General features: G+C 45.3%; 1 protein-coding gene across 1 annotated transcript in view; it reads left to right on the top strand.

Moving 5' to 3' along the window:
• SULT4A1 (sulfotransferase family 4A member 1) overlaps nucleotides 1–26,769 on the top strand; it is a 51,546-nt gene extending 24,777 nt beyond the window's left edge. Inside the window, exons 2-7 of the mRNA XM_036761703.1 lie at nucleotides 8,652–8,782; nucleotides 10,498–10,578; nucleotides 10,666–10,792; nucleotides 18,967–19,061; nucleotides 20,967–21,105; nucleotides 24,695–26,769. Coding sequence (XP_036617598.1) covers nucleotides 8,652–8,782; nucleotides 10,498–10,578; nucleotides 10,666–10,792; nucleotides 18,967–19,061; nucleotides 20,967–21,105; nucleotides 24,695–24,807 — 686 coding nt within the window. The 3' untranslated portion in view covers nucleotides 24,808–26,769. The remainder of the gene's footprint in view (nucleotides 1–8,651; nucleotides 8,783–10,497; nucleotides 10,579–10,665; nucleotides 10,793–18,966; nucleotides 19,062–20,966; nucleotides 21,106–24,694) is intronic.
• Nucleotides 26,770–27,338: the final 569 nt, after the last annotated feature.

Raw genomic sequence — 27,338 nt, 5'->3', positions numbered from 1 at the left:
AATAGGCTGTCCAAGGACATCTTCAAGCAGTGGCTGGATGACCCCTTTTCAGGCAAGTGAGCACAGGACTCCTGTCCAGGCTACACTCAGAGAAACCCAATCCAAGAGCCCAGAAGCAAGCTGTCAGGCAGACAAATCATTCTGTGAAAAAGACATTTCAGTGCTGTGGGGTCTGCACAGGCTGCAGGGAGTAAGAGGGAGGTGGTTCTGGGGGACATAGAAGTGTTTCCCGCCCACCTCCCGGGACTCCTAAGGGAAGGTCCCACAGAGGGGCTGGGAGCTCAAAGTATTACGTCAGGCTGCTACAGGAAAGTGCTAGGCCTTCCTAGGAGGAGGCTCCCTCTGTGAGCCCCAGCTAGGGGGAACCTCAGTGTAAGGGCAGCGTTTGAGGACTGGGGTGTTCTCTGAAGATGAGGCTGGCATGAATGACACAGTGGCTTGGGGTATGTCAAGCATGTAACACACATGAGCTCATCTGATCCCCACAACCTCAGGTGAGGGGGCTGGAGATAAAAAGATCTCAATTTTATAGGTGAGGAAACTGAGGAGAAGCAAGAGTTGTTTTGTCCAATCAATCTTCACTGTGATATTGAGGACCGTGGTAGGACTGGGCTAGAAAGACAAAAAAGAAAGAAAGAACACCATTTTTGTGGAATGTCCTTGGTCAGGGGACCCAGGAATGTCAGGGGAGTAAGTTGGGGAGGGGTTTAAAGGGAGCTAAGCCTTCAGAGATAGGGCCTGGCTGCTGCTTGACACATACAAGGATCAATCTTCACTCTCTTCCACAGAGAATGGCTCTTGGTGGCTGAAGGCCTGCTATCGATGTGCCTGCTTTGAAACAGTCCATTAAGGGGAGGGGATGTGCACACTGGTTTTTTATGGGTTCTCTTCAGAGTTATTTTTGGTTTCCTTCATTTGCTTCCTCCCAGAGGATTCCTGTGCTTGCTCGAGCCATCCTTGGAGTGGAGCATCTGGCACAGTGAGAAAGTCATGGAATTGTGGACTCGGGTTTGAGAGGGGCTTCTGCAGTCAGAAGCATCTTAAGGCCAGCTAAGAGGGACCCTGGACATCCCCTCATTTTCTGGAGGAGGAAACTCTGTTAGTGAGTTAGCAGGGGAGTGGGCCTGAAGCTCAGGCTAACCTCACTCCCCAGAATGGCTCACTTTTCACTATGTTGCTTCGGGGAGCAAACTTGAGCCTGGATTTCCAAAGGTGGCATCTGACACGGTTCTAAGTGGGCCTCAAGCAGCTGAGGGACAGGGGCATTTAAGGAGCTGAGGAGAACAAGAGAGGCATTTACTGCATGACTTTGTCCTGGCTCAGAAGCAAACTCCAAGGTCTTTCCTGAGCGAGGAGGTAGAAAAAGAGGAGAAGGAAAGACCTGCCTTCTCCTCTCCAGAACATCTCAATTTTCTCAGCATTCCAAGAACCGTCAGTCTCAGCCTTGTGCTTGTTAGCCACGCCCCAGGCCTCAGCTTCCTTCTCAGTCCTGGTCTCTGCTGAGGGCACCGCCATCCTTCTGAGGTCACAGCGTTGGGATCCTCCTGGAATCTTCCTCTCCTTTGTTCCCTGTAGTTGATAAGTCAGTGCTGATTCTTTTGGGAAAATGGATTCCTATTGCTTTTTTAATGTCATCCACATTTCTCAGTATATCCTTTCCCCCTCCCCTGACCAGAATGCCATCCCTTATAGCAAAAAATAAAAGGTGATTTTTAAGAACAGTTCAGCAAAGCTAAGCAACACGTCAGAAAAGTCTGACATGCTATGCGGTGGTCCAAACCCACAGTTCCCCTTCTTTACAAGACACAGGGGAGGTGCTTCTTGTATCTCTCCTTTGGGGTCAAGCGTGGTCTTTGTGTAGGTTGGCTTCCTGGTTCTGGTCACTTCACTTTGCATCAGTTCATATATGTTTTCCCATTCATCATGTCCATTGCTTCTTATGGCACAGTAACATTTCACTGCATTCGTGTATCCCATGATCGATGGGCACCTACTTTGTCCTCAGGAAGGAGGAAGTATTGGGATCATGGGTGTCATAAAGAAGGGCCTCAGTGACCAGAGGGATGGAAACGATGGGTGATGTTGCTGCTGCTAAAAGGCTTGAGGACTAGAGGTGGGCAGCTGAGCCGGTTCCTGGCATGAAGTGGATTTTGGAACCCATGTTCCAGTTATGAATTTCATCGGGGAGTCTCAGTGATGCCCCAAATCTTTGTGAAACAGGAGGACAGAATGCCCTGCTCTAAGCATGCAGGCTTGTAATTATTTTTCTGAGGACACTGAAATATGACCTCTTGGATGGGCTCCAGACCCAAAATAACTTCCTTAACAACAGAGCCCCTTAATGCTTAAATATTTCATATGCAGCAGTAGCCAGGGTAGTGCCCAGGAGGTGCCAGTGTCAGGCCAGCTTCTTCCCTGCCAGGAGCGGAAGGGCCACTGTCTCACCAGCCCCTGTGGCCACTCTTCCCACCTAGCACAGGGCAGTGATCACAGCGGGTGCTTGGTATTTTGTTCTCTGACCGTACTGTGAGCTTAAGCAGAACACAGCTACCACACTTGACAAGAAGGGTCTTTCCTTACTCTCTAGAGTCTTAGAGGCAGTCCGGTACAACGGAGATGACATTAGAGTTGGAGTCAAGGAGCCGTGGGTTCAAATCTTGTCTCAGACACCAGCCATGTTAATTAACTTCTCTGGGCCTCAGTGTCCTTACGTGTCAGACCGGAAGGTTGGATTCTATGACTCCCACGGTCCCATCAGATGCTAAGTCTATGATCTGGGTCCTGCTTCCAGTTTCTCACTTTCTCGACGTCTGACCTTTTACAATTTTATTCAATAAGGATTTAATAAGCACTGCCTTTGTGTTAGAAGGGGCAGTACAAAGACAAAACTGAAGTCATCCTGCTCTCAAGGAGCTTCCCTGCAAACAGATAAGGAGAGGTGAGGCCATGTAGGAAGCACATTGAAAGTAACCGGGGATTTGCCAAGGCCCCTGAGAGAAAGGCTTCCTGTAGGGTCCAACTTGAGCTGAGTTTGGAAGGAGCTGGGCACTCTAGCCAGAGGAGGTGCTCCAGGCACAGAAGGCACACTGTGCACTGAGGATGCAGTTGGAATGTCCTACACGGGAACGGTAGGTCACGACTCAGCCTATATGGCTTCAGGGGCAGAGCTGGGGCTGCGGGCAACGTAGCTTCTCCTTTCTGAGCTGCAGTCTTCTCTTCCATAAAATAAGGAAGCTGGATAAACCAATTGGATGGAATGGGCCCCAAATCCTGTGATAACTTATAGAGAGGCAGATGTTGGCTCGATATAAGGAAGAATTTTCTAATCACTTGTTCAGGCATTTTTAGGCGTGTCTGACACTGTCATCCCTTTGGGGGTTTTCTTGGCAGAGATAGTGGAGGGATTTGCCATTTCCTTCTCCAGCTCATTTTACAGGTAAGGAAACTGAGGCAAACTGAGGTAAAGTGACTTGCCCAAGGTCACACAGCTAGTAAGTGTCTGAGGCTGGATTTGAATTCAGGGACATCCATCTTCCTGACTCCAGGCCTGGTGCTCCATCCACTGGGTCATCTCACTGCCCCAATTTTCTAATAACTAGAACAATGGAGAGAGTGTGTGAGAGGGAGTAATAGGAAAATGGGCCCAGGGGATTTATCATTTCCCTTAGGAATCTCATTTGGGATTTGAGGGTTAGCTAGTAGCACAGTACCTAGAGCTCAGGGCCTGGAGTCAGGAAGAACTGAGTTCAAATCTGGCCTTAGATGCTTACTAGCTGTGTGACTCTGGGCAAGTCACTTCACCCTGTGTGCCTCAGTTTCCTCAATTGTAAAATGGGAATAAAAGCAGGGTTGTTGTGAGGATCAGATGAGATATTTGTAAGAAGTTCTCAGGACAGTGCCTGGCACAGCATGTACTCTAGCAATGCTTATTCCCTTTCCCTCCTGCCTGATTCCAATGAACCCCTAGTGCTTCATCCCCTTCTGGGAGCTCAACACATGTTCAGGGCTGGGATACTTGCCCTGTCCCATTAAAAGGCCCCAGCTCCATCCTCATGCAGACTGAGTTTGGTCCTTCAGGAGCCTGGTCCCACAGTGAGGAGTCAAATTCCTTCTTTCACCCTCTGGCTCTTTAAATCCTCATGAACATGGCCCTGGGCAAAATCCCTTCAGGAAAGTTTGGTCTGGCTTAAGTCTATGGCTTCCCCAAAACGGAGCAGAAAGGCACTCAATGTACAGCACAAATCAGGCATAGGACAGCTATTTACTTTCTTCACACACACCACACCACACATACCACATACCGTACACAATACATACACACACACACATACATACCACACACACACACCACACCACAAATACCACTCACCACACATACACTCCACACACACACATACACACACACCATACACACCCTCTCATACGCACCCATTGGACTGAACTCCTCTTCACCTCAGTCATCTTCTTCTTTGAGAAATGTTGTGATCACCACAAGGAGCCTCTGTGCAGTTGGCACTGATGGAAGCTGCCAAACCTCAGACTCATGAGGCTTCCTTCTCAGGCTCGAAGGTGGCTCCCCTCTGCTCAGGTACATGCAAGGGGAGTAGCAGCCAGAGCCTGGGGGGACAGCTCGGGCTCCCTTAGAAGGGCCAATGCTCCAACTGGTGGGGGGGCAATGGTCACCACAGCTATGAGGGGAGAGGACTCCCTTCCCCCTCCCTGATGGGATGTTCAAGAGAGAGAGGGTTCGAGGCGCCATGTTCTGGAGAGAGGAGGAAGAGATTGGGAGAGGAAGGTGTCTCTCCCAGCTCAGTGGGTGACTCTTCTTGGCTCATTGGTTAATCCTCTTTTGATGCACCCTCCCCCTGATACCACTATGGGGCACTAGGGGTAATACCATTGTGTCATCTCAAAGCTCCAAGTCCTTTAGTGCCGAGTGTGTATGTGTCCCTAGAAGTGGCCCGGGAGACTCTGCATGCTCCATAGAACGGTCCTCATAGACTCATCCTTATGTATGCTCCATGGAGTATATGCTGATCCAACTTTTCCTACATTTGAAAGGACCTTGGAGAGCAGCCAAGGGAAAGAGATCTTTAGGGTAAAGCCACTGGAAAACTAGGCACATGAGGATCTGCGAGGAGAAGAGGAGATTTAGGGTGGGCCACGATTGCTGCACTGAAATAAATGAAGAGCTATCGCAAGACAAAGTGTGATGACGTGTACTGTGAGGTTTCAGAAGGGATGGCTTGCCTAGGCCTAAGTGAAAGTGATGAGGACGAAGACTGTAAACCTAAAGTCGAGTGTCCCAAAGATTAGAGCTGTGCTGTGACCGGTTGGCTGCCTCCCTGGGTAATGAATGCTCTCCCAGACCCTAGAAAGGTTAATGAAGAGGTTGCATGGCCACCAGATGAAGAGACTTTGTATGGATGAGGGCTTGTCCCAGATGACTTCTAAGGTCTCTTCTGATGCTGAGGTTCCATGATCCCATGGCTTGGGGAGAAAGGCCCCCAGGGGATCCTGTCTCCTTGCCAGCTTAGACAGAAATTGCTGAAGCAGTAGATTTCCTTGTAATAAAGGAGCCTCCCTTCCCCTGTTACTTTTTCTGGCTTTAATATTTCATGAGGATGAGGTGCAATGGCCAAGGTCTACAAGAGAATTTTAATGTTCAAAAATATTCCTCTGGCTCATCGGCCTGTGGAGGGGAGAGGGGAAGTTAGCACTAAAAATAAAGCAGTGAACAGGGCCAGAGCATGGGAAGGACCTTCATGAGAATGCCATTTTTGGAAGGGCAGGCTCCTCTTCTGTAGGTAGTTAACAGACCCCAGAGGCAGGCTGGAACTCTGCCTTGGAGGCACTGCCCATGCTATTTTCCTAGCTTAGAATGTCCTCCTGCCTTAATCCCCTGGAGTTTAAGAGATTTACTTAAAAAAAGTCTGTCCCCCATGACTGCCATGACTAACCCTGGCCAGCTCCAATCACAAACTCAGAATTTGTTGAGGCAGCCTCAGAGGTGAGGAGGCTGAGGCCTAGGGAAGTGGGATGAAGGTCACATAGGTAATAAGTGGAGAAGCCTGAATTTAGACACAGGTCTTTGGACTCCAAATCTGGTGCTCCTTGTCTTCCCAACCACCTTAGCAGGAAAGTGCCGAGGCTAGGGTTTAATCTGAGAAATGACTTACTGAGCATGTGCTATGCACTGTGCTCAATTCTAGAGGACATACAAAGTGTAGAGAAGAGACAGTCCCTGCCTTCATGGAACTCACAGTCTAGTACAGGAAAAGGACAAACACCCAGATAACTCTGGTGTGTCATGTCACACAAGTGCACAGGAAGGGGGAGGTAAACAAAGGGCTTATGTAGTGCATGAGAGGGAAGGTTGTTGGCCATAGGAGAGCTTCCTGGAGGAGATGGCACTGGAGTTCAGCCTTCAAAGATGGCCAGGGATAAGCACTCCTTTAGGGGTGACAGTTTGGACTGGACAGCCCCTGAAGGCCCTTCTTGCCCAGTGGTTCTGAGTGCTTTGCTTTCCTGTCTCTCCCTCGCACTGAAGGCAGGGGCAATTCCTCTTTTGCCTGCATCCCCCAGAGACCCTAAAACAGGGTTTGTGCTCAATGAATGTAGCTGATGTAGTCAGGCAGCCAGTCAACTAGCATTTATTAAGAACTTACTTTTTGTTAGGTGCTGTGCAGTGGGCACTGGGTGGTGTGTACATGTGTGTGTGTATGCATGTGTCTATGTATGTATGCATATTTATGTGTATATGCATGTATGTGTATATGTAGACTGGGAGCCTCCTTGATGTTTATCCCTTTAATCTGAAAATCTTGGGGGTAAGGATATTATACATTTGAGGGACAGTGGTGATTCAAAGGGGAGATGGGGAGAGATGGGTGCGGGGTAGAGGCATGAGACCTCTCCAGAGACAGGAGCTGATAAAATCCCTGAATATCCTCAGTCTTCAGGGGCTGAGCTCTTTATTGCTATCAATGGTAGCATCATCCAAATCACTGATTTGAGCATATTCAAAGCCTTGCTGTGACCTTTGATTTTCCCCTGTTCCTCCTCAAATCCCTGGTCAAGTTCTGTGGATTCTGGGCCAGCACCATTTTGTTCTACAAGGCTTGGAAGGGGGCAGGGGTGAGGATCATAGAAAAACCAGAGAGGTCATGAAAAGTGGGCAGGGGAGGGTTCAGGTATCCCAGGCATGGGAATAATTGTGTGAGCAAAGGCAGGAAAGGGCAGAGAAAGAAAGAAAGTGAGAAAAGGTCAAAACTGTTTCATATGACACACAGCAGAAATAACTGGAGAAGACTTGAAAGATGGGGGAAGGAAAAAAAATGTCCTTAAGTAATGAAGGGTTTTCATGTGAAAAAGTAATTTGATGGACTATGTTTGGCCCCAGACGGTGATTCTAGAAGCAAGAAGGAGAAGTTGAATAGAGGCAGGTTTGGACTCCATAGAAGGAAAAAACCTTCCCCACAATGACAGCCAGCCCAAAGTGGAATGGGGTACTGCGCTAGACAGTGAGTTCCCTGTGATTGGAAGTTTCCAAGAAAAGCTGGATGGCCACTGGTCAGTGAGCATGCAGCATGGCCAGCCTAAGCTCTATGCACATCAATGTCAGGGAGGCTGTAGAGGGAATACCTTCTCAGCCAGGTGTTGCAATGGATGAATTCTGAGGTCCTAATGATTCTAGGATTCCCTGGGCCAGAATAGAAGGGGTGGTGGAATTTAAGATGGGCCTCACAGAATGGTTAGGATTTGGACAGAAGGTGGGGAGAGGAAAACAATTCTGATCTGGCCCAATCACAGAACTGGAAGGAGGTTGTCCGATTGGAAAGGGGCACTGAGAAGGATCCTGGCCTGGCAGGGGTGAAATGAAGGCTGTGCTCTGGGGAACCTCGGGAGAGCTGCTGGGGCTGGACCATGGGAAGCGTGACCATCAGATGGAAGAGCGTGGCTCTGACCTGCTTTCCTTCTCTAATGAAAAGAAACAAAGCTGTCGGAGCTGCTGTTCAGAAGGGAAAGGAGCGGTTCAAATGAAGAGCAGCGTTGTCATGTGCTCCCAAGGGGAGGGAGGCCAGATGCCATCTGGGTGCGTAGCCCTCATGGCCCTCAGCTCAGGGAGAGCTGGCACTGGGGTGGTTCAGAATGTGCCATAGCATTCAAACTCTAGCTGGAAGGCCTGGGGGCCCTCAGGGCTCAAACGTACACAGACTTGCTGACCTAGTACAAACAGGAGATTGTCCTGGCATCCACAGGAGGAGATAAGATGCTCTGGACCAGGGAAGTGAGAGCGTTTTCTGAATGGCCTAATAAGGGAGGGAATTGAAGGGCAGATACCCAAAGAACCTAACTCTTAACTGGGCCACGTGCACAAGAGTCTGGAGGGAGGGAGGACAATGCTCACTTTCCAGGTTTATCAGTCTTTATTTACACGTGTCTTGGGGGCCTGGAGCCCACTCATTCAAACCAGTTTTCTCTGGTTTATCTGTCAAACAGACAAAAGGTGAAGACATGAGGTACCTACTTTACAGGATTGTTGTGTAGCCCAACTGAGATAAGGTGGGTGACCAGCAATATAATCTGTAAAGTCTTGGCCAAAGGAGAACTGTCCTGGGCTAATTATAACATGGCACGTTCTTTTCCAGGCACAGGCTTGCTCCAGGAAGTGGTGTATTTGGTGAGTCAGGGGGCTGACCCGGATGAAATCGGCTTAATGAACATCGATGAGCAGCTTCCTGTCTTGGAGTACCCTCAGCCGGGGCTGGACATCATCAAGGTGACTGGCCATTCTCCGACTGCACCCGAGTCTCAGTCACAATCTGCTTCAGTTCGTTCAGCTGTGGGTGCCCTGCTCTTGGTACTGGGTTTATAGCAAGCTTCAGGATGCAGGGGAGAGTGTCAGACTTGGAGCTAAGAGGGCTCTGGGCTCCCAGGCTGCCTCTGCCGCTCACTACTCTGTGACTTTGGAGTAGTCAGTGAACTCCTCCAAGCCTCAGTTTGCTGATCTATAAAACAGGAGTGATGATGCTGGTAGCACTTACCTCGGAATTAGGGCTGCTGTGAGGACACCTGGTGAATCTTAAAGCCCAATAGAAATGCCTATGACAATTATTATTAGTCGCTGACACTCTAGAATTCACAGTCTAGCGGGGGCATTAGAGGTAAACACAGTCTTATAAATATTTCATAAAATAATAGAATAAATAATAATTAAGAAGGTTCCTAAGCATTAGAGCTGTCCTAAAGTGGAATGGGCTGTCTGAAGAGGTGGCTGCGATGATCTGGTGGGCAGGTGAACAGGTGAGTAGGGAGTGGCCTCGGGGGCCACTGAGGTCACTTCTAATTCTTCAGATCGGTGATTCTGTGAAATGCCCAGTGTGTCCTAGTAGAGCTTATACTCATCAACTTCTTCAGAGCTGGGACTGTGTTTGCACACAGTAAACACTTAATAAATGCTCCCTGAGTTGAAATGAACCACCTAAGGAAGGTACAAGAGGGGTATTCAATGAGGTCTCACCATTTATATTGTGGCTTAGAGGTGGAAACATTTAAATTGGTGATATATAAATCAATCAACAAACATTTATTAAGCACCCACTGTTTACCAAGCACTGTGCTAGGCCCTGGGGACACAAAAACAAAAAATGAGAGTCCTTTCCCTGGAGGAATTTCCATTTCATCAGAGGGTGAAATCAGGCACATAAATAAGCACGTACAGAATACATACAAATAAGGACTTCCCAGAAAGTGGGGCCTGGAGTCAGGAAAACCTGAATTCAAATTCTGCCTCCACACTTACTAGTTGTGTGATACCCAGGAAGTAATTTAACCCCCACCTGCCTCAGTTTCCTCATCTGTAAAATAGAGATAATAATGCCACCTCCCTCCCAGGGCTGTGAGGAGCAAAGGAGATCTTTGGCTGTGGAAATACCATCGCTGCTACATTATTTGTACCAGTGTTGCTTGTGCTCACTCCCTTACAGAGATGTTCAAGCGCTTTGTGAACACTGAAATTCTGCAGGCATGACCGTGCCCATTTGACAGATGGGCAAACTGAGGCTCAGAGAGGCGGTATGACATTAGATGGCAGATTCAAAGACAGATGAGTCCTTAGAGGTCACTGAGTATTTATTTACCGAGTCCTTAGAGGTCACTGAGTAGTTATTTACCAAGTCCTTAGGGGTCACTGAGTATTTATTTGCCGAGTCCTTAGGGGTCACTGAGTATTTATTTACCGAGTCCTTAGGGGTCACTGAGTATTTCTTTACCGAGTCCTTAGGGGTCACTGAGTATTTATTTACTGAGTCCTTAGAGGTCACTGAGTATTTTTTTATTGAATTCTTAGGGGTCATTGAGTATTTTGCAGAAGAGGAAACAGGGCGAATATCTGATTCCTACTTCACAGGGTTGTAGTAAAGGAAACCTTCTAAAGCTGTGAGCTATTATTAATCATTGTTAATAATTATTCTTACTATCTGTATTCTCTTACAGGAGCTCACATCCCCTCGACTCATCAAAAGCCACCTCCCCTACCGCTTCCTGCCTTCAGACCTCCATAACGGGGACTCCAAGGTAACAGCCCCCAAGTGCTTCCTCAGTGGCTAGGGCCAGCCACAAGGAGATCAGGGAGAATCTAACAACGTGTCTTCCTGTCGGCAGGTGATCTACATGGCTCGAAACCCCAAAGACTTGGTGGTGTCTTACTACCAGTTCCACCGCTCTCTGAGGACCATGAGCTACAGGGGAACATTCCAAGAATTTTGTCGAAGGTTCATGAATGATAAATGTAAGAATTCGTCGCTTTGGGGGTTGGACCAATGTATTCCTTGGGCATTTTAGCTTTGTTTAAAAATTACAATTGGCTTATTAGTCATTCATTCCCCTAAACATTTTTCAGCCCCTCCTAAATGCAAAGCCTCAGCTTGGGTGCTGAGAACAATGCAAAGGTAGATAAGTTATAATTCCTGCCCAAATGGAACTCCCAGGCTAGCTGGGGTGATCAGAGAGGAATGCAATTCCCTCTACGCCACAGCGCTGTGGTTCTGGGCTCCCACCAATGGGGTATGGATCACAGCCCCTCTACGCCTGCCCATCCCATGCTTGTCCATGAAGTTGCCAAAGAGAGGCTGCCCAATATGCCCTCCTCCCAGAGGATACGAGCAGCATAGTGTGGGCTGTCTACTCTCAGCAAGCCCTTCTCTTCTGATCTGCCATTTCTTTTATGACATCCTTCACCCTGTTCTTCCTCCTCCATTCCTTGTTGGTCACATCCACCTCCCCATTGTCCTTCAGGTGAATCCCAACTTCAAGTCTTTAGAGGTAGAATGTGAGTAGGACAAGAGCAATGGGAGAGGACTGAGGAAAGAAAGAGCATTTCCAGTCAGGGGAACCAGACCATAATGGATTTCCTAGACAAAGTGGAATCTGAGATTGGCTTTGCAGGATGGAGAAGAGTCAAGGAGGCAGAAATGGGGTTTGGAAGAGGCTGTTGCAAACAGAGGGAAAATCATGATTGAAGGTGAAGGGCTTGGAGAGGGAGGGGTGTGCTCAGGGGTGGGTAAAAGACACAGAGTGAGTACCCAGGGGAGAAGATGGGAAAGATAGGGCACCAGTGGGTGGGAGACCTGGAACTCTACTACTCATGTCAGGCAGTGTCCATGTCATATAACCAAATCAAATAACCTACCTGGAATCTCCAAGTGCCCTTTTGTGTCATGTGAATGAGACTAAAAACATTATGTAACCACAAACATGAAATAAGCATTGTTAGCCACCTCATCCATTCACCTGCCTCAAGCTGGACTTTCTCCTGAATTCTAGTCTATACCACCAGCTGGACACGTCCACTTAGACATCCTGAAGACTTCTCAAACTTGGCACGGTCACATCAGGACTCCCTAGGCTTCTTCTAAGCCCATCCCTGCTCCAAATCTCCCTGCTTCTGTTAAGGGCACCACCATCCTTCCAGAGATTGAGGTTGGCCCCTGAGTTAATCTTGACTCTCTCCTCTTTTTCACTCTACATCACATCAGTGACCAGGTCTTATCAGTTCTGCCTGCATGGCATCTCTCATAGCTATGGCCTTCTCCTTACTCACATGGCTACCACGCCACTCCAGGCACTCATCACCTCTAGCCTGTCTTATGACCACAGCCACCTATAGTCTCCCTTCACCACCGATCCAGCCAAAAAGTAGTGTTACTAAGACATAGGCCTGAGCAGGCCATTCTCCTACTGAAAATCTCAACAGTGCAGAGATTGGAGTGGTGGGCTTGAAGTCAGAAAGACCTGAGATCAAATCTTGCATCAGGCACTTACCAGCTGTGCGACCCTGAGCAAGTCACTTTAATCTTTTAGCCTTATTTTCTCTTCTGTAAAATGGGGAAAATAAATCACCTACTTCTTAGAGTTCTAAGGATCAAATGAGATAACACATATAAAGTTCTTTGCAAATGCTAAACTGTTATATAAATGTGATGGTGATGATTAGTGATAACAATAGTAAAAAATCTTCAGTGGTTTCCTATTTTCTCTAGCACAAAGTAAAAACTGGCATATAATGATCTCCCACTTACCTTTCCAGGTGCCTTTCATATAATTGCCATTCAAGCCCTCTGTGTTCCAGCTAATTTGGCCCAGCAGCTAGTTCCTAAACTTTATAGGCCATTTCCCATCTCCACGCCTGAGGCCTCCAGGTCATGTAAAACATATTATTGTATTAGCCATACTAAAAAAAAAGAAAATATGCTTCAATCTGCTCTCTGAGTGCATCAGCTCTCTCTCTGGAGGCAGATGGCATGTTTCATTATGAATCCTTTGGAATTGTGGTTGGTCATCATGTTAATCAGAATTCCTAAGTCTTTCAGAGCTGATCATACTTACAATATTGTTGCTATTGTAGAAACTGCTTTGGTTCTGCTCATTTCACTTTGAATCAAAAAGTCTTCCTAGGGCTTTCTAAATCATCTCCTTTGTAATTTCTAGAGCACAACAGTATTCTATCACAATCATATACTACAGCTTTTTCAGCCATTCCCTAACTGATGGACATTTCTTCAGTTTCCAATTCTTCCAATTCCAGCAAAAAGAGCTGCTATAAATATTTTTGTACATAGGTGTCCTTTTTCTCTTTTTTGAATCTTGTTGGGGTTTAGACATAATAATAGCAGTATCACTGGGTTAAAGGTCACACACAGTTTAATAGTTTGTTGGGCTTAATTCAAAATTGCTTTCAAGAAGGACTAGGTCAGCTCACAGCTCCACCAACAATGCATTAGTATGCCTATTTTTCCACATTTCCAGAATTTGTCATTTTCCTTTTTTATCAACTTAGTCAATCTGATAGGTTGGGGTGGTACCTCGGAGTTGTTTTAATTTGTATTTCTCTAATTATTAGTAATTTAGAACATTTTTTCACATGGTTACTGATAGCTTGGATTTCTCCCTCAAATCCCTTGACCATTTATCAATTAGGGAATGGCTTTTATTCTTGTCAATGTGGCTCAGTTCTCTATATATCTTAGAAATGAGACTTTTGTTAGAGAAACTTGCTGCAAATATTTTATCCCAATTTTCTGTTTCTCTTCTAATTTTACCTGCATTGGTTTTGTTTGTGCAAAATCTTTTAAATTTTATATAATCAAAGTTGTCCATTTTACCTCCTGTGACCTTCTCTATCTATTGTTTGGTTATGAATCTTCTCTTTCTCCTTCTCCCTTATCCATAGATCCACAGACAGGTAATTTCTTCCATACCTTTCTAATTTCCTTGTGATGTCACCCTTTATGTCTAGATCGCATACCCATTTGGAACTTATCTTGGTATATTATGTGAGATGATGGCCTATGCCTAGTTTCTGACTGTTTTCTAGTTATACTAACAGTTTTTGTCAAATAGTGTGTTCTTGCCATAGTAGCTGGAATCTTTGGGTTTATTAAAACTAGCTTATTGTGCTGCTTTGCTTCTATATTTTGTATACCTAATTCCACTGATCAACCTTTCTTTTTCTGACCTAGTACCAAACTGTTTTTGACAATTACAACTCTGTAGGATAGTTTTAGATCAAGTACTGCAAGATACCCTTCCTTCTCTCTCTCTCTCTCTCTCTCTCTCTCTCTCTCTGTCTCTCTCTCTCTGTACCACATTGATACTCTTGATATTCTTGGACTTTTTTCTCTCTCTAGAAGATTTTCTTTTTGGTTCTATAAAGTAGTCCTTTGGTAGTTTGATTGATATGAAACTGAATAAGTAAATTGATTTAAGTATTTTGACTCAGCCCATCCATGACTAATTAATTTCTCCAATTATTTAAGTCTGCCTTTATTTATATAAAGAATGTTTTATAATTGTGTTTATAAAGTTCATGCATGTGTTTTGGCAGGTAGACTCCCAAGTATTATATACTAAGTTAATTTAAGTGGGATTTCTCTTTCTATCTCTTCCTGCAGGATCTTGTTGGTGATATGCAAAAATGCCGATAGTTTGTATCAATTTATTTTTATATCTTGCAACTTTCCTGAAGTCATTTAAATTTTTTTAGTTAGTTTTCTAGTTGACTCTCTAAGGTTCTCTAAATATACTATCATATCATCTACAAAAAAGTGAGTTTTGTTTCTTCTTCACCTATGCTTATTCCTTTAATTTCTTTTTCTTCTCTTATTGTTATATCTACTGTTTCTAGTACAATATTGAATAGTAATGGTGATAATGTATATCCTTGCTTCACCCTTGATCTTATTGGAAAGGCTTCTAGATAGTGCTTGATCTTGGTTTTAGATAGATACTACTTATCACTTTAAGAAAAGCTCCATTTATTCCTATGCTTTTTAGTTTCTTTCTTTTTTAAACAACAGTGGCTGTTGTATTTTGCCAAAAGCTTTTTTTAATCTACTGAAATAATCGCATGATTTTTGTTGTTTTTGTTGTTTATATGGTCAATCTTGCTTAGAGTTTTCCTGATATTGAATCAGGCCTGCACTCCTGGCATAAATCCAGCCTTGTTATGGTGTATGATTTTTTTTGTGTGTAATATATTGCTGTAATGTCTTTGCTTGTATTTTATTCAATCTTTTTTGCATTAATATATACTAGGGACACTAGCCTATAGTTTTCATTCTCTGTTTTGACCCTCCCTGGTTTAGGTATGAAGACCATATCTGTGTCATAGAAGGCATTTTGTTGGGTCCTACTCTTTACATTTTTTTTCAAACATTTTATTAGTATTGGAGCTAATTATTCTTCAAATATTTGGTAAAATGAATTTGGAAATCCATCTGGTCCTGTTTTTTTCCCCTTTGGGAGTTAATTTATGGCTTCTTCAATTAATTTTTCTAAGATAGGGATATTTAAGTATCCTATTTCCTATTCTGTTAATGTGATAATTAATATTTTTTGTAAATATTCTTGGGGCAGCTAGGTGGTACAGTGGATAGAGTAATGGGCCCAAAATCAGGAAGATCTGAGTTCAAATGTGACCTCAGACACTTAGCAGCTGTGTGACCCTGGGCAAGTCACTTAACCCCTATTTGCCTCAGTTCCTCATTTGTAAAATGGGGACACACTGAAGTAGGAAATGGCAAACCATTCCAGTATCTTTGCCAAGAAAGCCCCACAGACTTTGTCCATGGGGTCACATAGAGTTGGACATGACTGAGCAACAACAACATTCATATATTTAATTTAGATTGTCAGGTTTACTGGCATATAATTGGATGCAATAGTTCCTAATCATTGCTATTATTTCTTATTCGTTGGTTATGAATTCACCTTTTTAATTTTTGATATTGGTAATTTGGTTTTCTTTTTTTTAATCAAACTAACTAATGGCTTATCTGATTGTTGTTGTTTTATAAACAACCCAGTTTCTAGTTTTATTTATTTTTTTTAAACTTTCAATTTAGTTAATCTCTCTTTTGGGTCTCAGGATTCATATTTTAGGTTTTAATTGGGTGGGGGGAGTTTAGTTCGTTGGTTTTCTAATTTTTTTAAATAGAAGCCCAATTTGTTGATTTGTTCTTTTTCTCTTTTATTGATATAAGTATTTAGAGATGTAAAATTTCCCTTAAATAGTGCTTCAGCTGCGTCCTGAAAATTTTGTTGCATTGTCTCATTGTTGCCATTATCTTTAATGGGATTATTGAGTTTCTATGATTTTTTACTTTGACCTACCCATTCTTTAGGATTAATTTTTAGTTTCCAATTAATTTTTAATCTTTATTTCAAAGCTCTTTATTAAAAATAAATTTTATTGCATTATGGTCAGAAAAAGATGAATTTAATATTTCTGGTTTTCTGAATTTGTTTGTGAGGATTTTATGCTTTAACATATGAGCTGATTTTATGATGTTTCCATGTACAGCTAAGAAATAGGTATATTCCTTTCTATTCCTATTCTATATTCTCCAAAGGTTTATCATATCTAATTTTTTCTAAAATTCCAATCATCTCTTTAACTTCTTTCTTATTTATTTTATGATTAGATTTATCTAGTTCTAAGAGGGGCAAATTGAAGTCCCCCACTATTTACTTTTACTATTTCCTCCTGTAACTCATTTACTTTTTTCTTTAAGAATTTAGATGCTATACCATTTGGTGCATATATGTTTAGTATTGATATTAATTTATTATCTATAGTTTCCCTGTTTATCTCTTATAATTAGATCTTTTTTGCTTTTGCTTTGCCTGAGATTATGATTGCTATCCTTGCAGGTTTTTTAACTAGCTGAAACATAATATATTCTGCTCTAGCCCCTTATTTTAACTGTGAATTTTGCTGTTTGAAGTGTGCTTCTTATAAATAACGTATTGTTGGATTCTGAATTCCAATCTATTCTACTATCCTCTTCCATGTTGTGAGTGAGGTCATCCCATTCACATTCATAATTAAGATTGCTAACTGTGTATTTCCCTCCATCTTATTTTGTTATACTTTTCCTTCTCCTTTTTCCCTGTCTCCTCTTTGAGAGTCTGTTTTGCTTCTGACTACTGCTTCCCTTAATCTACCTTCCTCTTTCTTCCCTTAACCCCTTTCTCTCCTCTTCCCTTTTGGATAAGATGAATTTCTATACCCAACTGTGTGTATCTGTGTATTCTTCCCTCCTTTAACCTGTTCAGATGAGAGTGAGGTTCAAGAGTTGCCCACTCCCTCTGCTTACCCCTTCCTTTTATTAATACTTTCTTGCATACCCCATTTCTAAGAGAAATTTTTCCTATTCTTCTTTTCTCTTTCTCTTCCCTCCTTTCATGGTGCATTTCTCCTCCCCACCCTTCCACTGTTCTTTTAAGATCATCCAAACACAATAGAATCACAACCAGGCCTTCTGAGACCCCTGATAATAATAGAGTTCTGAGAGGTTACATTATCTCCCCATATAAGAATGTAAACATCAGTCTCTTATGATTTCACACTTGTGTTTATCTTTTTATGCTTCTCTTGAGTCTTGTGTTTGCATTTCACATTTTCTACACAGTTCTGGTCTTTTCATTAGGAATACTTAGAAATTCTCTTTCATTAAAGATCCAACCCTGCCCCCCAGCCCCTCCCCCCACTCCAGCAGGATCAAACTCTGTTTTGAGGGTAAGTTGTTCTTGGTTGTAAGCCTACATGCCCCTCAGAACTGAACACAATGCTCGGCTGACTAAGGCACAGGACAGTAAGCTGCCAGGTACCCCCTTATTCCTGGAAGCAAGGCCTCTCTTAAGATCCCAATAGCTTTTGTTGGCTGCTGTATCGCACTGTTGACTCATTTTAAGCTTGCAGTCCCTGAATCTATGCTCCCTGCCTCTCTCCTCATCCTTCAGAAGAGGCTCATGCTAGAATCACAGTGCTTTAGGGAAATAAAGAACTAGCTTTGGCCAGAGCTGGGCCTACATGGATATTAAAGAAGCTATAAAAATGTGATTTGATTTCAGTCACTGAAAGACCCTACTGTCCAACTATATGTCCACACCCAACTGACCATAGTGCCTAAAATTCCCACCCTAAGTTGTTTTATTTGGAGGGTGGACTAAGGAACTGGAGGACTATTATGCAAATACAGTGTGTTATCTGGGAGGAGTCCATAAGTTGTTCAGAGGAGGGAGGGGGGAGGAGATCAGGATAGATTGAGAGGATGGAACGCTGCCAGGGAAGAGAGCAATGAGGATACAAGGTAGGAGAGGGGTTGGGATGTGGCATCAGGAGACCCTTGAGATAGGGGGAAAGGAGTCCAATGGGCTATCAGACCATCAGGTGCAAGAGTTTGGAGAGACCTAAGAACAAACAAGGTCAGATGCAGAAGAATCTCCTCCCACTCCTCTGACAGATGGAGAAGTGGAGGCCCAGAGAAACCAAGTGAATTGCCCAAGGTCAGAAGGAGTATAGAGCAGAGCCAGGATTTGAACCCAGGTCTTTGGTCACTTTCCATGATATCAAGGTTCCTTTTAGAAAGAGTGTTAACAAACAGGAGAGTGTTAAGAGGAGGACCACCAAGATGGTGGAGGGCCTTAAGACTGGGTGGTAGGAAGGTCACTGAAAGAACCAGAGACCATTAGCTTGCAGAAGAGGAGCCTGGTGGGGATGAGTGGTGAGTGGGGGTCTGTGAAACAGCTCAAGAGCTGTTGTTGAAGAGGGCTCAGGCTCATCATCATCATCATCCTCATCATCATCATCATCATCACGGTCACAAAAGGGCTTGTGCTCTTTGACCTCAGAGGGCAGGCCGAGCAGAGGGGGGTGGTCATTATAAGAAGGCTGGTGTCAGCTCCATCTCAGGAAGGATAATCTGAGGCCTCCCAAAGAGGAAGGGGTTATCTTCCAGCACAGGCAGGACAGCTGCCCACATGCCAGGGCAGCCATTTTTAAGGTGCGAGCTAGGCTCTGGGGTCACTTTGCTTCATATCTGGGGGGACCCAGCAATGGGACAGAGGTTTCCTCTGCCCCGGGCCTGCTGTGGACTAGCCTGTTCCCTGTTGTTTTTGCAGTAGGATATGGTTCGTGGTTTGAGCATGTCCAGGAATTCTGGGACCATCATATGGACTCAAATGTGCTTTTCCTCAAGTATGAAGACATGCACCGGGTGAGTAGGTCCGGAGGCACCAGTGCCCCAGGCTCTTGAAGGCACTGGCTGTTCCCCTCTGGCAAGGTTCCCATCATGCCCCACCTCATCAATGTCAATGCTCATTCATGGGATCACTTTAAAATCGGATCAGATCCCTCATGGCAAGGGGTGCCTTCAGGGGTGAGGGACACCTTCAGGAGAATGGATATGTGGGGATTTTCAAAGTATGAAGAATTAAACCAACTCTTATCTTCCTCAGCACACACACAAAATCTGCTTTTAGATGAGCGTGCTTATGAGAGAGAGACAGACAGAGAGACAGAGACATGGTCAGAAACCGAGGCAGAGAGACAGAAAGAGAGACAAAGATGAGAGTGAGACAGAGAGAACGATATTTGTTAAATTACAGGAGCAATTCTATCTCTGCTGTGAAAAGATTCAGAGAGGATCATGTCAGAAGTGGAAGAGGCCTTAGAGCTCATCTGACCCAACACCCTCATTTTACAAGGAGGAGTCCAAGGTCTAAGAAGGATGTGTGACTGGCCCAAGGTCACAGAGCTGGTGACTGGCAACTCAGGCCTCCTGACCTCCCTCCCCAACCCAGTTCCTTTCTCCCTAGCCTTGCTCACATACACCACACTTGCATCTCCTTGTCTCTCATGCACACCAACCAACACGTGTGCTTTCACATGTCGTTATGCTCTTCCACATACATATATACAAATACTGTCCTCCTCAGTTGTACACACACTCATGTTGATCCTCTGCTCTCAAGGCAGAAAGCCCCTCACCACCCCAAAGCCATCTTGTTCCCTGCTGTAGAATGGACAGAATTGGTTCTTTCCACTGTGGCCTGTCGGGGTTGGATGGCATGGTGCTGGATCTGTGGATCAGGAAGCCCTGCTCTCGGGTTCTCTACTTTCTCAACCAGTTACTTAACCAGTTACTCTCTTGGCCCTTGTGTGGGCCAAGACCTCAGCCTCTGGTCTTCCTCTTTGGCCTTTCCTGGAAGTGGCTTGGAGTTGGAATCCTGTCTTTGCTCCTTGTACTCAGGACTTTTGGCCAGTCACATTCCTCCCTAGGCCTCATGTGTAAAATGAGGGGGCGGGGTTAAAGAGATAATTTTTAAGGGTTTTTCTGGCTTCCCATTTCATGATTCATTTTTGAGAGGAAGCAGCTGAGGCCCAGAGAAGGGAAAGACTTGCTCACAGTCACACAGCCGGTATTCAAACCCAGGTCCACAGAGGACAGTCCAGGACTCCTTTAAATCTACCCTCCATATGATGGCTCTGGCTGAGCAAGTGCTGACTCCCCACAAAAGCTCTGAGCGACTCGAGGGTGGGAACTTTATCTTCTCCTTCCCCTGTCTCCCCCAGGGTATCCAGCACACAGCTGGTCATTTGGAGGGGCTCACAAGAGACTGAAAAGATGGGCATTTAGGCCCCACAGAGTCAGCATTTCCAAGTGGTGGGAGAAGGGAGCTGTGGGTCAGGAGACCTGGACTGGAGCCCTGTGACCTTGGGCAGGTGGTATCCCCTCTCAAGGTCTCAGTTTCCCTGTGTGTAAAAGGAGGGGTTGTTGAACTAGGTGGTTTCTCAGGTCCCTTCCATGACTATGAGTGGACAAACTGCCAGCACCCATCAGTGTATGAAGTCTTGCCTCTTACCCCTTTGGTGATTAAAATGTGTCATCCTCATGCATCCTGAGCTCTAGGCCTGACAGCTGATTCCTGCCACATGGGACGAGGCTGGTCCCTGGCCCTCATTCGTTGTGTTCTCAGCTCTGGCTCAGCTCCTCACTTCATCCTCCTTGGTCCCATGTGGGACTTGGCCTATGTCCATTTCTGCAAGGGTGGGAGGAGGAGGGACCCCTGTGCCCTCCAGCTCATGTACAGTCCTCATCCTTCCTGCATTTCTCCCCCAGGACCTGGCGACAATGGTGGAGCAGCTTGTGAGATTCCTGGGTGTGTCTTATGACAAGGCCCAGCTAGAGTCCATGGTGGAGCATTGCCACCAGCTCATCGACCAGTGCTGCAATGCCGAGGCCCTTCCCGTTGGGCGAGGTATGTTCTTTCCTTCTTTCTCCCCATTTTGCTTTCTTGCCCCATTTTCAGCAAGCCACTGACCATATGTTATACCCTTGCTGTGTGCAGAACCCTGTGCTAGGCACTGAGGTAGATCCAATAGAACCTGCCATCATGGTAGTCAGATACAAATACAGATAACGACAATGTTCACAGTATTACCCGCTAAGTGAGTTATATGAGGATCATGTGAGGGGGAGCCTGGGCAGGGGGAGATCAGCACTGACACAGGGAATCAAAGCTGGTGTCCTGAAGGAGACGCCTTCTCAGGCCTCATGCCATGGCCACCACCCTGGCTCAGGCCTCACGCCACGGCCACCACCCTGGTTCAGGCTGCCATCGATTCTCACCTAGACCCTTGCAACAGCCATTTCATTGATCTCCTCACTTCAAGTCTCTCCCTACTCCAATCCATCCTCCGCTCAGATGCCAGAATGATTTTCCTAAAGCACCTGTCTGTCATTCCCCTACTCAGTAAACATCAATAGCGCCTTGTTGACTCTAGGATCAATTGTAAAGTCTTCTGTTTGGCATTAGATGTCCCTCCCCATCTTGCCTGAACCTACCTTTCCAGTCTCATTACTTTCCTGAACACTAAGGGACAGAAGGCCACATGGGCCTTCCTGCTGTTTCTCACTCATCATATTCCATCTCTCACCCTAGGAACCTTTCCATTACTCTGGGCCTTTGCCTAGGCCATGCCTCATGCCTGGAATGCCCTTCCTCCCTATTGCCACCTCTTGGAATTCCTAACCTCTCCAAGTTCAGCTAAGGAGCTCCCTTCCTCAGGAGGCCTTTCTTGACTCCGCTCTGGCTGTATTCCCTCTCCCACCCACCAAATGATTATTCTGCATACAGGCTGTATACACTTGTTTGTGCACATGTTGTTTTCCTATGGGAGAATGTAAACTCCTTGAAGGCAAGGACTGTTTCCTTTTTGAGGGAGGTGGGATCTCTAGGACCAAGCACAGGGCCTGGCCCATGATAGGCATATGATAAATGCTTGTTGAATTGAAGTAAATCTTCAGTCCCTTCTAGCTTCAAGTCCTGTGATCACTTACTCCTAGGTTTTTCATAAGCCAACGACCAGTTACTTTCAGACTTCTGCATCCAAATATGTAGAATCATAGAATCTCAGAGTTGGCTTCGATTTCAGAGGCTTCCAGTCCACTCCTGTCCAAATTATGACTCCTTTCTACAACATTCCCCCTGAGTGCCAATGCAATTTGTGCCTAAAAAATTGACCAACCAACTAACCAACCAGTGTCCCCCAGGTGCCAGGCATGGTGCCAGGTGCTGGAAATGTCCAATAGTAACGATTAACATTTCTAGAGGGCTTTGAAACTTGTGGAGGGGCTTACATACATAGTCTTATTAATAGAGTTGTAGGTAGGTCTTATCACCACGTTACAGATGAGGAAGCAGATGCACAGAGGGATTGATTAGATTTGCCTATCATCATTCAGGCAGTGTGCATCAGAGATGGAATTCAACACCAGGTTTCTCCTGCCTCCCAATCCAATATTCTGCTCATTACCCCATGCAGCCTGAAAGGCCTGCCATCCACTCCATTTGGGGAAAGCTCTAATGGTAGGGAAGTATTGACTTGGGCTGAGTCAAAATGTCCTTAGCTCCCACCATGGCTCCTGGTGCTGCCCTCAGGGACCAAGCTGAACAAGATTATTCTTTCTGTCCTGTGCTAACCCTTCAAATATTTGAAGCCTACATTTGAAGCCACATTTCCCCCTAAGATTTTCCTTTTCCAGTTCCTTCCATCGATCATCACATAATTTGGTTTCCTGTTATCACCCCACCCTGGTGACTTTCTTATCCATGCTCTGTCCCACTTGTCAGCATCCCTCCTAAAATGTGGCTAAATCCAGTATTCCCAATGAAGGCTGACCAGAGCAGAAGACAAGGGGATTATGACTTCTCCCTGGATTTGGACACAATAATTGATGATCTGAGGCCAACCATGGAGCAGCCCATCAAGATCCTAGCCATTGCTAAGGGCTGACCAATTGTCTGGCTGAAAAACATTAATTTAACTATGTTAGTGACTGAATGGTGAGGTAGAGGCACCCCCTTTAAAAGCTAGTGTGGACAGTCCACTGGCAATCATGTGGATTTGGCGATCTATGTCAACAGTCACATTGAATAGTGGGAAAAGTCCACTCCGTGGATAGATTTAGTCATTGGCACAGTCCAACAAACCAGGCGACCACTGTCTTTTGTTATCTACCTCCTGTTGAATAGACCAAGCCTCCGAGGGGTCTTTGCCTTTCTTTCTCATTGTTATCCAAAGGAAAGATGGGATAAGGCAATCCAGTCTTACCAGATTTCCTGACACATATGAAGATTTTCCTTAGCTGTGAGCAAAGTGGGAAGGGTGAGATCTGTTCTGAGAACCTCCCCAGTCACAGCAGGCTGAGAGGGTTTCCATGTTGTTATCCCTCCAGGAAAGAGGTTCGTCTTTTTAGTATGCCACATGCTTCCTACTAAAGGGCAGCTCATTCCCTACATTGCTCTATGAATGAAATCATTTTGCAAAGGATGAAACTGAGGCACAGAGTGGTTAATCAGACTTATCCATGGTAGCACAGATAGCAGCACCAGAGGTGGGATCCTTTGTTAGCTGGTAGTTGCAAGTCAGATTGAAATACAGAGAAATTCTTTCAGATTCTCTTGGGCTTTGGCCAATCTGCCACTGACTTGTTCCCATATTACAGCAGAGGTTCCCTGTTGGGACATACGTTCTGTACATTTGAGTCCTACCTTGAGAGCTTTATGTCTACAAAGGGGTCTATTTTGTGAAGTCCATCCCTTCTGGGAGGCAGTGTGAGACAGTGGGAAGTGCTGAGCTGGCAATCACAGAACCTGGCTGTGCCACTTATTACTTGTGTCTCCTTGGGTAGCTCACTGCCCTCTCTAGGCCTCACTGTAAAATTAGAGGGTTGGACTAGTCTACATTCCCTTCCAGCTCTAACCTCTAGGATCCTAGTGAAGAGAAGATTTAGCAGGGAATGGTCCATGTCATCATTGAGAGGGTCACCATGGAAGAGGGAATAGCCTTCTCCTGATTGGCCCCAAAGGGCAAGACTATTCAAGAGCAGCGCAGACTGCCCCAGGAAGTAACCAATCAATCAATGAATAAAGAAGCATTTACTAAGTGACTACTCTATGCCAGGCACTGTGAGGAGTGGTCTTCACCCGTGGTCTTCAAAGAAGATTGGATGATGACTTGTTCATGTTTGGGTTTGGGTTGGGCTGGATGACCTTGGAGGAGGTCCCCACCAGCACTGATGTCCTATGATCCTGTATTCAGATATGTTTGGGGTCAAGTCATATTTCCCCAAACCCAACAACCTCAGTCAGTGAAAGTCCAACCACCGAAGTAAGACTGTCCTACAAATTCTCTGCTGGCTCCATCCCTAGCCCACAATGTTCTAAAGTGGAGTCTGGAGCCTGGTGTCTTCATTGTTCAGGGTTCCCAGAGTCCCTGTGGTTTAGGGTTTGATATAGCAGGCACGTAGAAATCAAACGACACCTCTTTTGCTTTTCATTTCAGGAAGAGTTGGCCTATGGAAGGACATCTTCACCGTATCCATGAACGAGAAGTTTGATCTGGTATACAAACAGAAGATGGGAAAGTGTGATCTCGTCTTTGACTTTTATTTATAAGAGAGATAGAAAGAAAACTCAAACTACAAAAAACTTTGCATGCTCACAGCACCCGTGTCCTGTACGACTAGCTAGAAGCCCTTGATGCGTTCCCTTATGACTTGCTGGACAAACATTGGTAGCTCTGTGTAAAACAACTGGAAACAGCCAACGGCTAAGTAACTGTAGGCCATGCAATTACCTTCAGTCCCAAACAGCCCTCTAATATGTAGCGTTTGAAGTCCCTTATCTACTCTTATGAACATAAGCCGTTAAAAAACGTGCAGCTGTGGTGGACTGTATTATATATCAGTACAAAGTATGTAACATATATGCAATTAGAATGTCTACCTTTTCTGCCCCATCCTGATTATTTATTGTATTTTATAGAGCTTTTCACCGAGACTCTGAATAAACATAGTAAACCAAATAAATGTTCATTTCAGAGGGGAATCAGTGACAAGCCCAAACGGAATTCTAGAATGAACTCAGGGGTTAACTGTCATATTTATTTTTGTAGTTTTATCATAAATGGCACAATTATCTGGTTCTTAGATGAGTAATGGCTCCAAGGTGGAGGGTGGGGATGGGGTGAGAGTTTGGAGGACAACTCTTCCTTCTTCGATTTTTCCAGGGCTCAGTCTTCGGTGTCTTTTCTGAAATATAGGCAGATCCTGCTTCCTGTAGTTCCTTGATCTTGTGGAAGCATGGCATTACTAAAAACAATGCCAAAGGGGCAGTTAACTCTCTAAGAATGATGTTACAAATCAGACAGTAAGCAGGCTGGCACTTAATAGTGCTTGTACTCCAGGGCTAGCTCGAATCACTCCTGTCAGATCTGAGGCAAATAGTCAAGTGATACTATGGAGGGCTTGTGCAGAGTGATAGCAGGGTTGAGTGATAACGCATTAATCATATCAGCACAAGATGGTGTTGGCTGAGGCTGCATCATGCAGGGTATGCCCACAGATGCAGAAACTGGCCACTAGGTTTTCCAGATGTGGGAGGGCTTTCTGCATGGTTTTCTTTGAGTGGACTTAGAGGCTTGTGAAGGTTGTCAGAACTTTGGTGAGGGAGGCCTGTCAGGGGGAATCCAGCACATGGGCATGTGACACAATTTGAAGTATTCACATGGAAGATGACATCTACAGTGACAGAAAACACTAGCCATAAACTGCAACTGGAAATTATGTTTTACTCCATAGCTGCCTTTTTTGTCCCCTAAGACAGCAGTCGACTGAAATGGGCAACAGATTGCCTACTATAAGACTTCTAAAATATTCTTGCTTTTTCCGTACTGTTTGTGTTGTTCTGTCTGTACTTGAGTCCTTGGCTGCAGGAGAAACATTTTGCAAGCTTGACACCAGACTTCAACCAGTTCTTGCTCCTGTTTACACGAGCCCTGAACCTCATGGTATCTGAAGGGAAAAGGTGATATTGTCATTGCCTTCCCATCAACCCCAAAGCACAGAGAACCCAGAGGGGTAAGGAAAAAGACTCTCAAGAGCATCAGAGAAAGAGCCAGAAGGGTGGTGGGAAGGGACGTGGGCAGCTGCCATCTGGTTCTGAACCACTTTCTTGATGGGAGCTGTGAGGATGCCCATCTCTTCTAAGGTGAACCAGCAGCCAAAATGCAGTCCTTACCCAGGTTCTAGGACTAGAAGGGCAGATACCACCCCAAAGGGCTCAGTTCTGTGCTGCTTTATTTGAAACCCAGGTGTAGATGCTGGCTTTATACTTTTATTCCTTTTTAAATAAAAAAAGAAAAAGCTGTTTGGAGAGCAGGTGGCCAATAGAGTGGCCTGGCACCTTCTCTTCTCTAGCTGTGTGGGAGGCTGCTTTCCATGAAATTTGATTTCTATTTTTCTATTTTTCGTATTGTATCAACCTTAAGCACTGCATGTCCTTTCTGTGCTGGCTGGCTCGCATCTTGAATAAAGACGTGTTCTGTGCCTGGGCTCCTTTGGGATGCCGCCATCCTCATGGTTTATGTTTTCTTATTCACAAAGGGCCACAGACAGGCCAGGGATTTTCATCGGTGCAGAAGCTGCTGCCCAGTGAGGGGATTGACTCGCCCACTATCCCCCACTGGTGAAGGTCAGAGCCAGGACTTGAAGGCGAGGCTTGAGAGAAGGTTTCCTGTCTCGAGCCTCTAACACTTCATAAAGGCTCAGCCTTTCCATCCCTTTTCCCCTGACATGCCAATGCTCCCAAGTCAGCTCACCTCGGCAGATCACCGCAGGGGGCAGCGCACATGAGCGCTCCCTTATTCCTGCCTCTGCCCCATGCCCCTTTGTCTAGGTGAGACTCCTGTCGGAGGCAGTTTTCTTCATGGTCACAATAAGGTCAAATTCCTTTGCAAAAGTGGAGTTTCCAGGCAATGAGTTACCTACGACTTACGTATTGGCTACAATTCCTGCTATCCATTGGGGGGCTTTGCAGTCAAACTTCCTAATATTGCCTGTATTCCATTAAAATTTTTGGGTGCCAGAGTTCTAATCCCATCGCATATATGCTCCAGAGCAGCTCGTGGTCTCCACAGTCTGTTTATG

Source organism: Trichosurus vulpecula, chromosome 5 (genome assembly GCF_011100635.1).
Source record: "Trichosurus vulpecula isolate mTriVul1 chromosome 5, mTriVul1.pri, whole genome shotgun sequence".
NCBI classification, from domain to species: domain Eukaryota; kingdom Metazoa; phylum Chordata; class Mammalia; order Diprotodontia; family Phalangeridae; genus Trichosurus; species Trichosurus vulpecula.
Note: the sequence above shows the minus strand (reverse complement) of the source record. Positions and strands in the feature narration are given on the sequence as shown.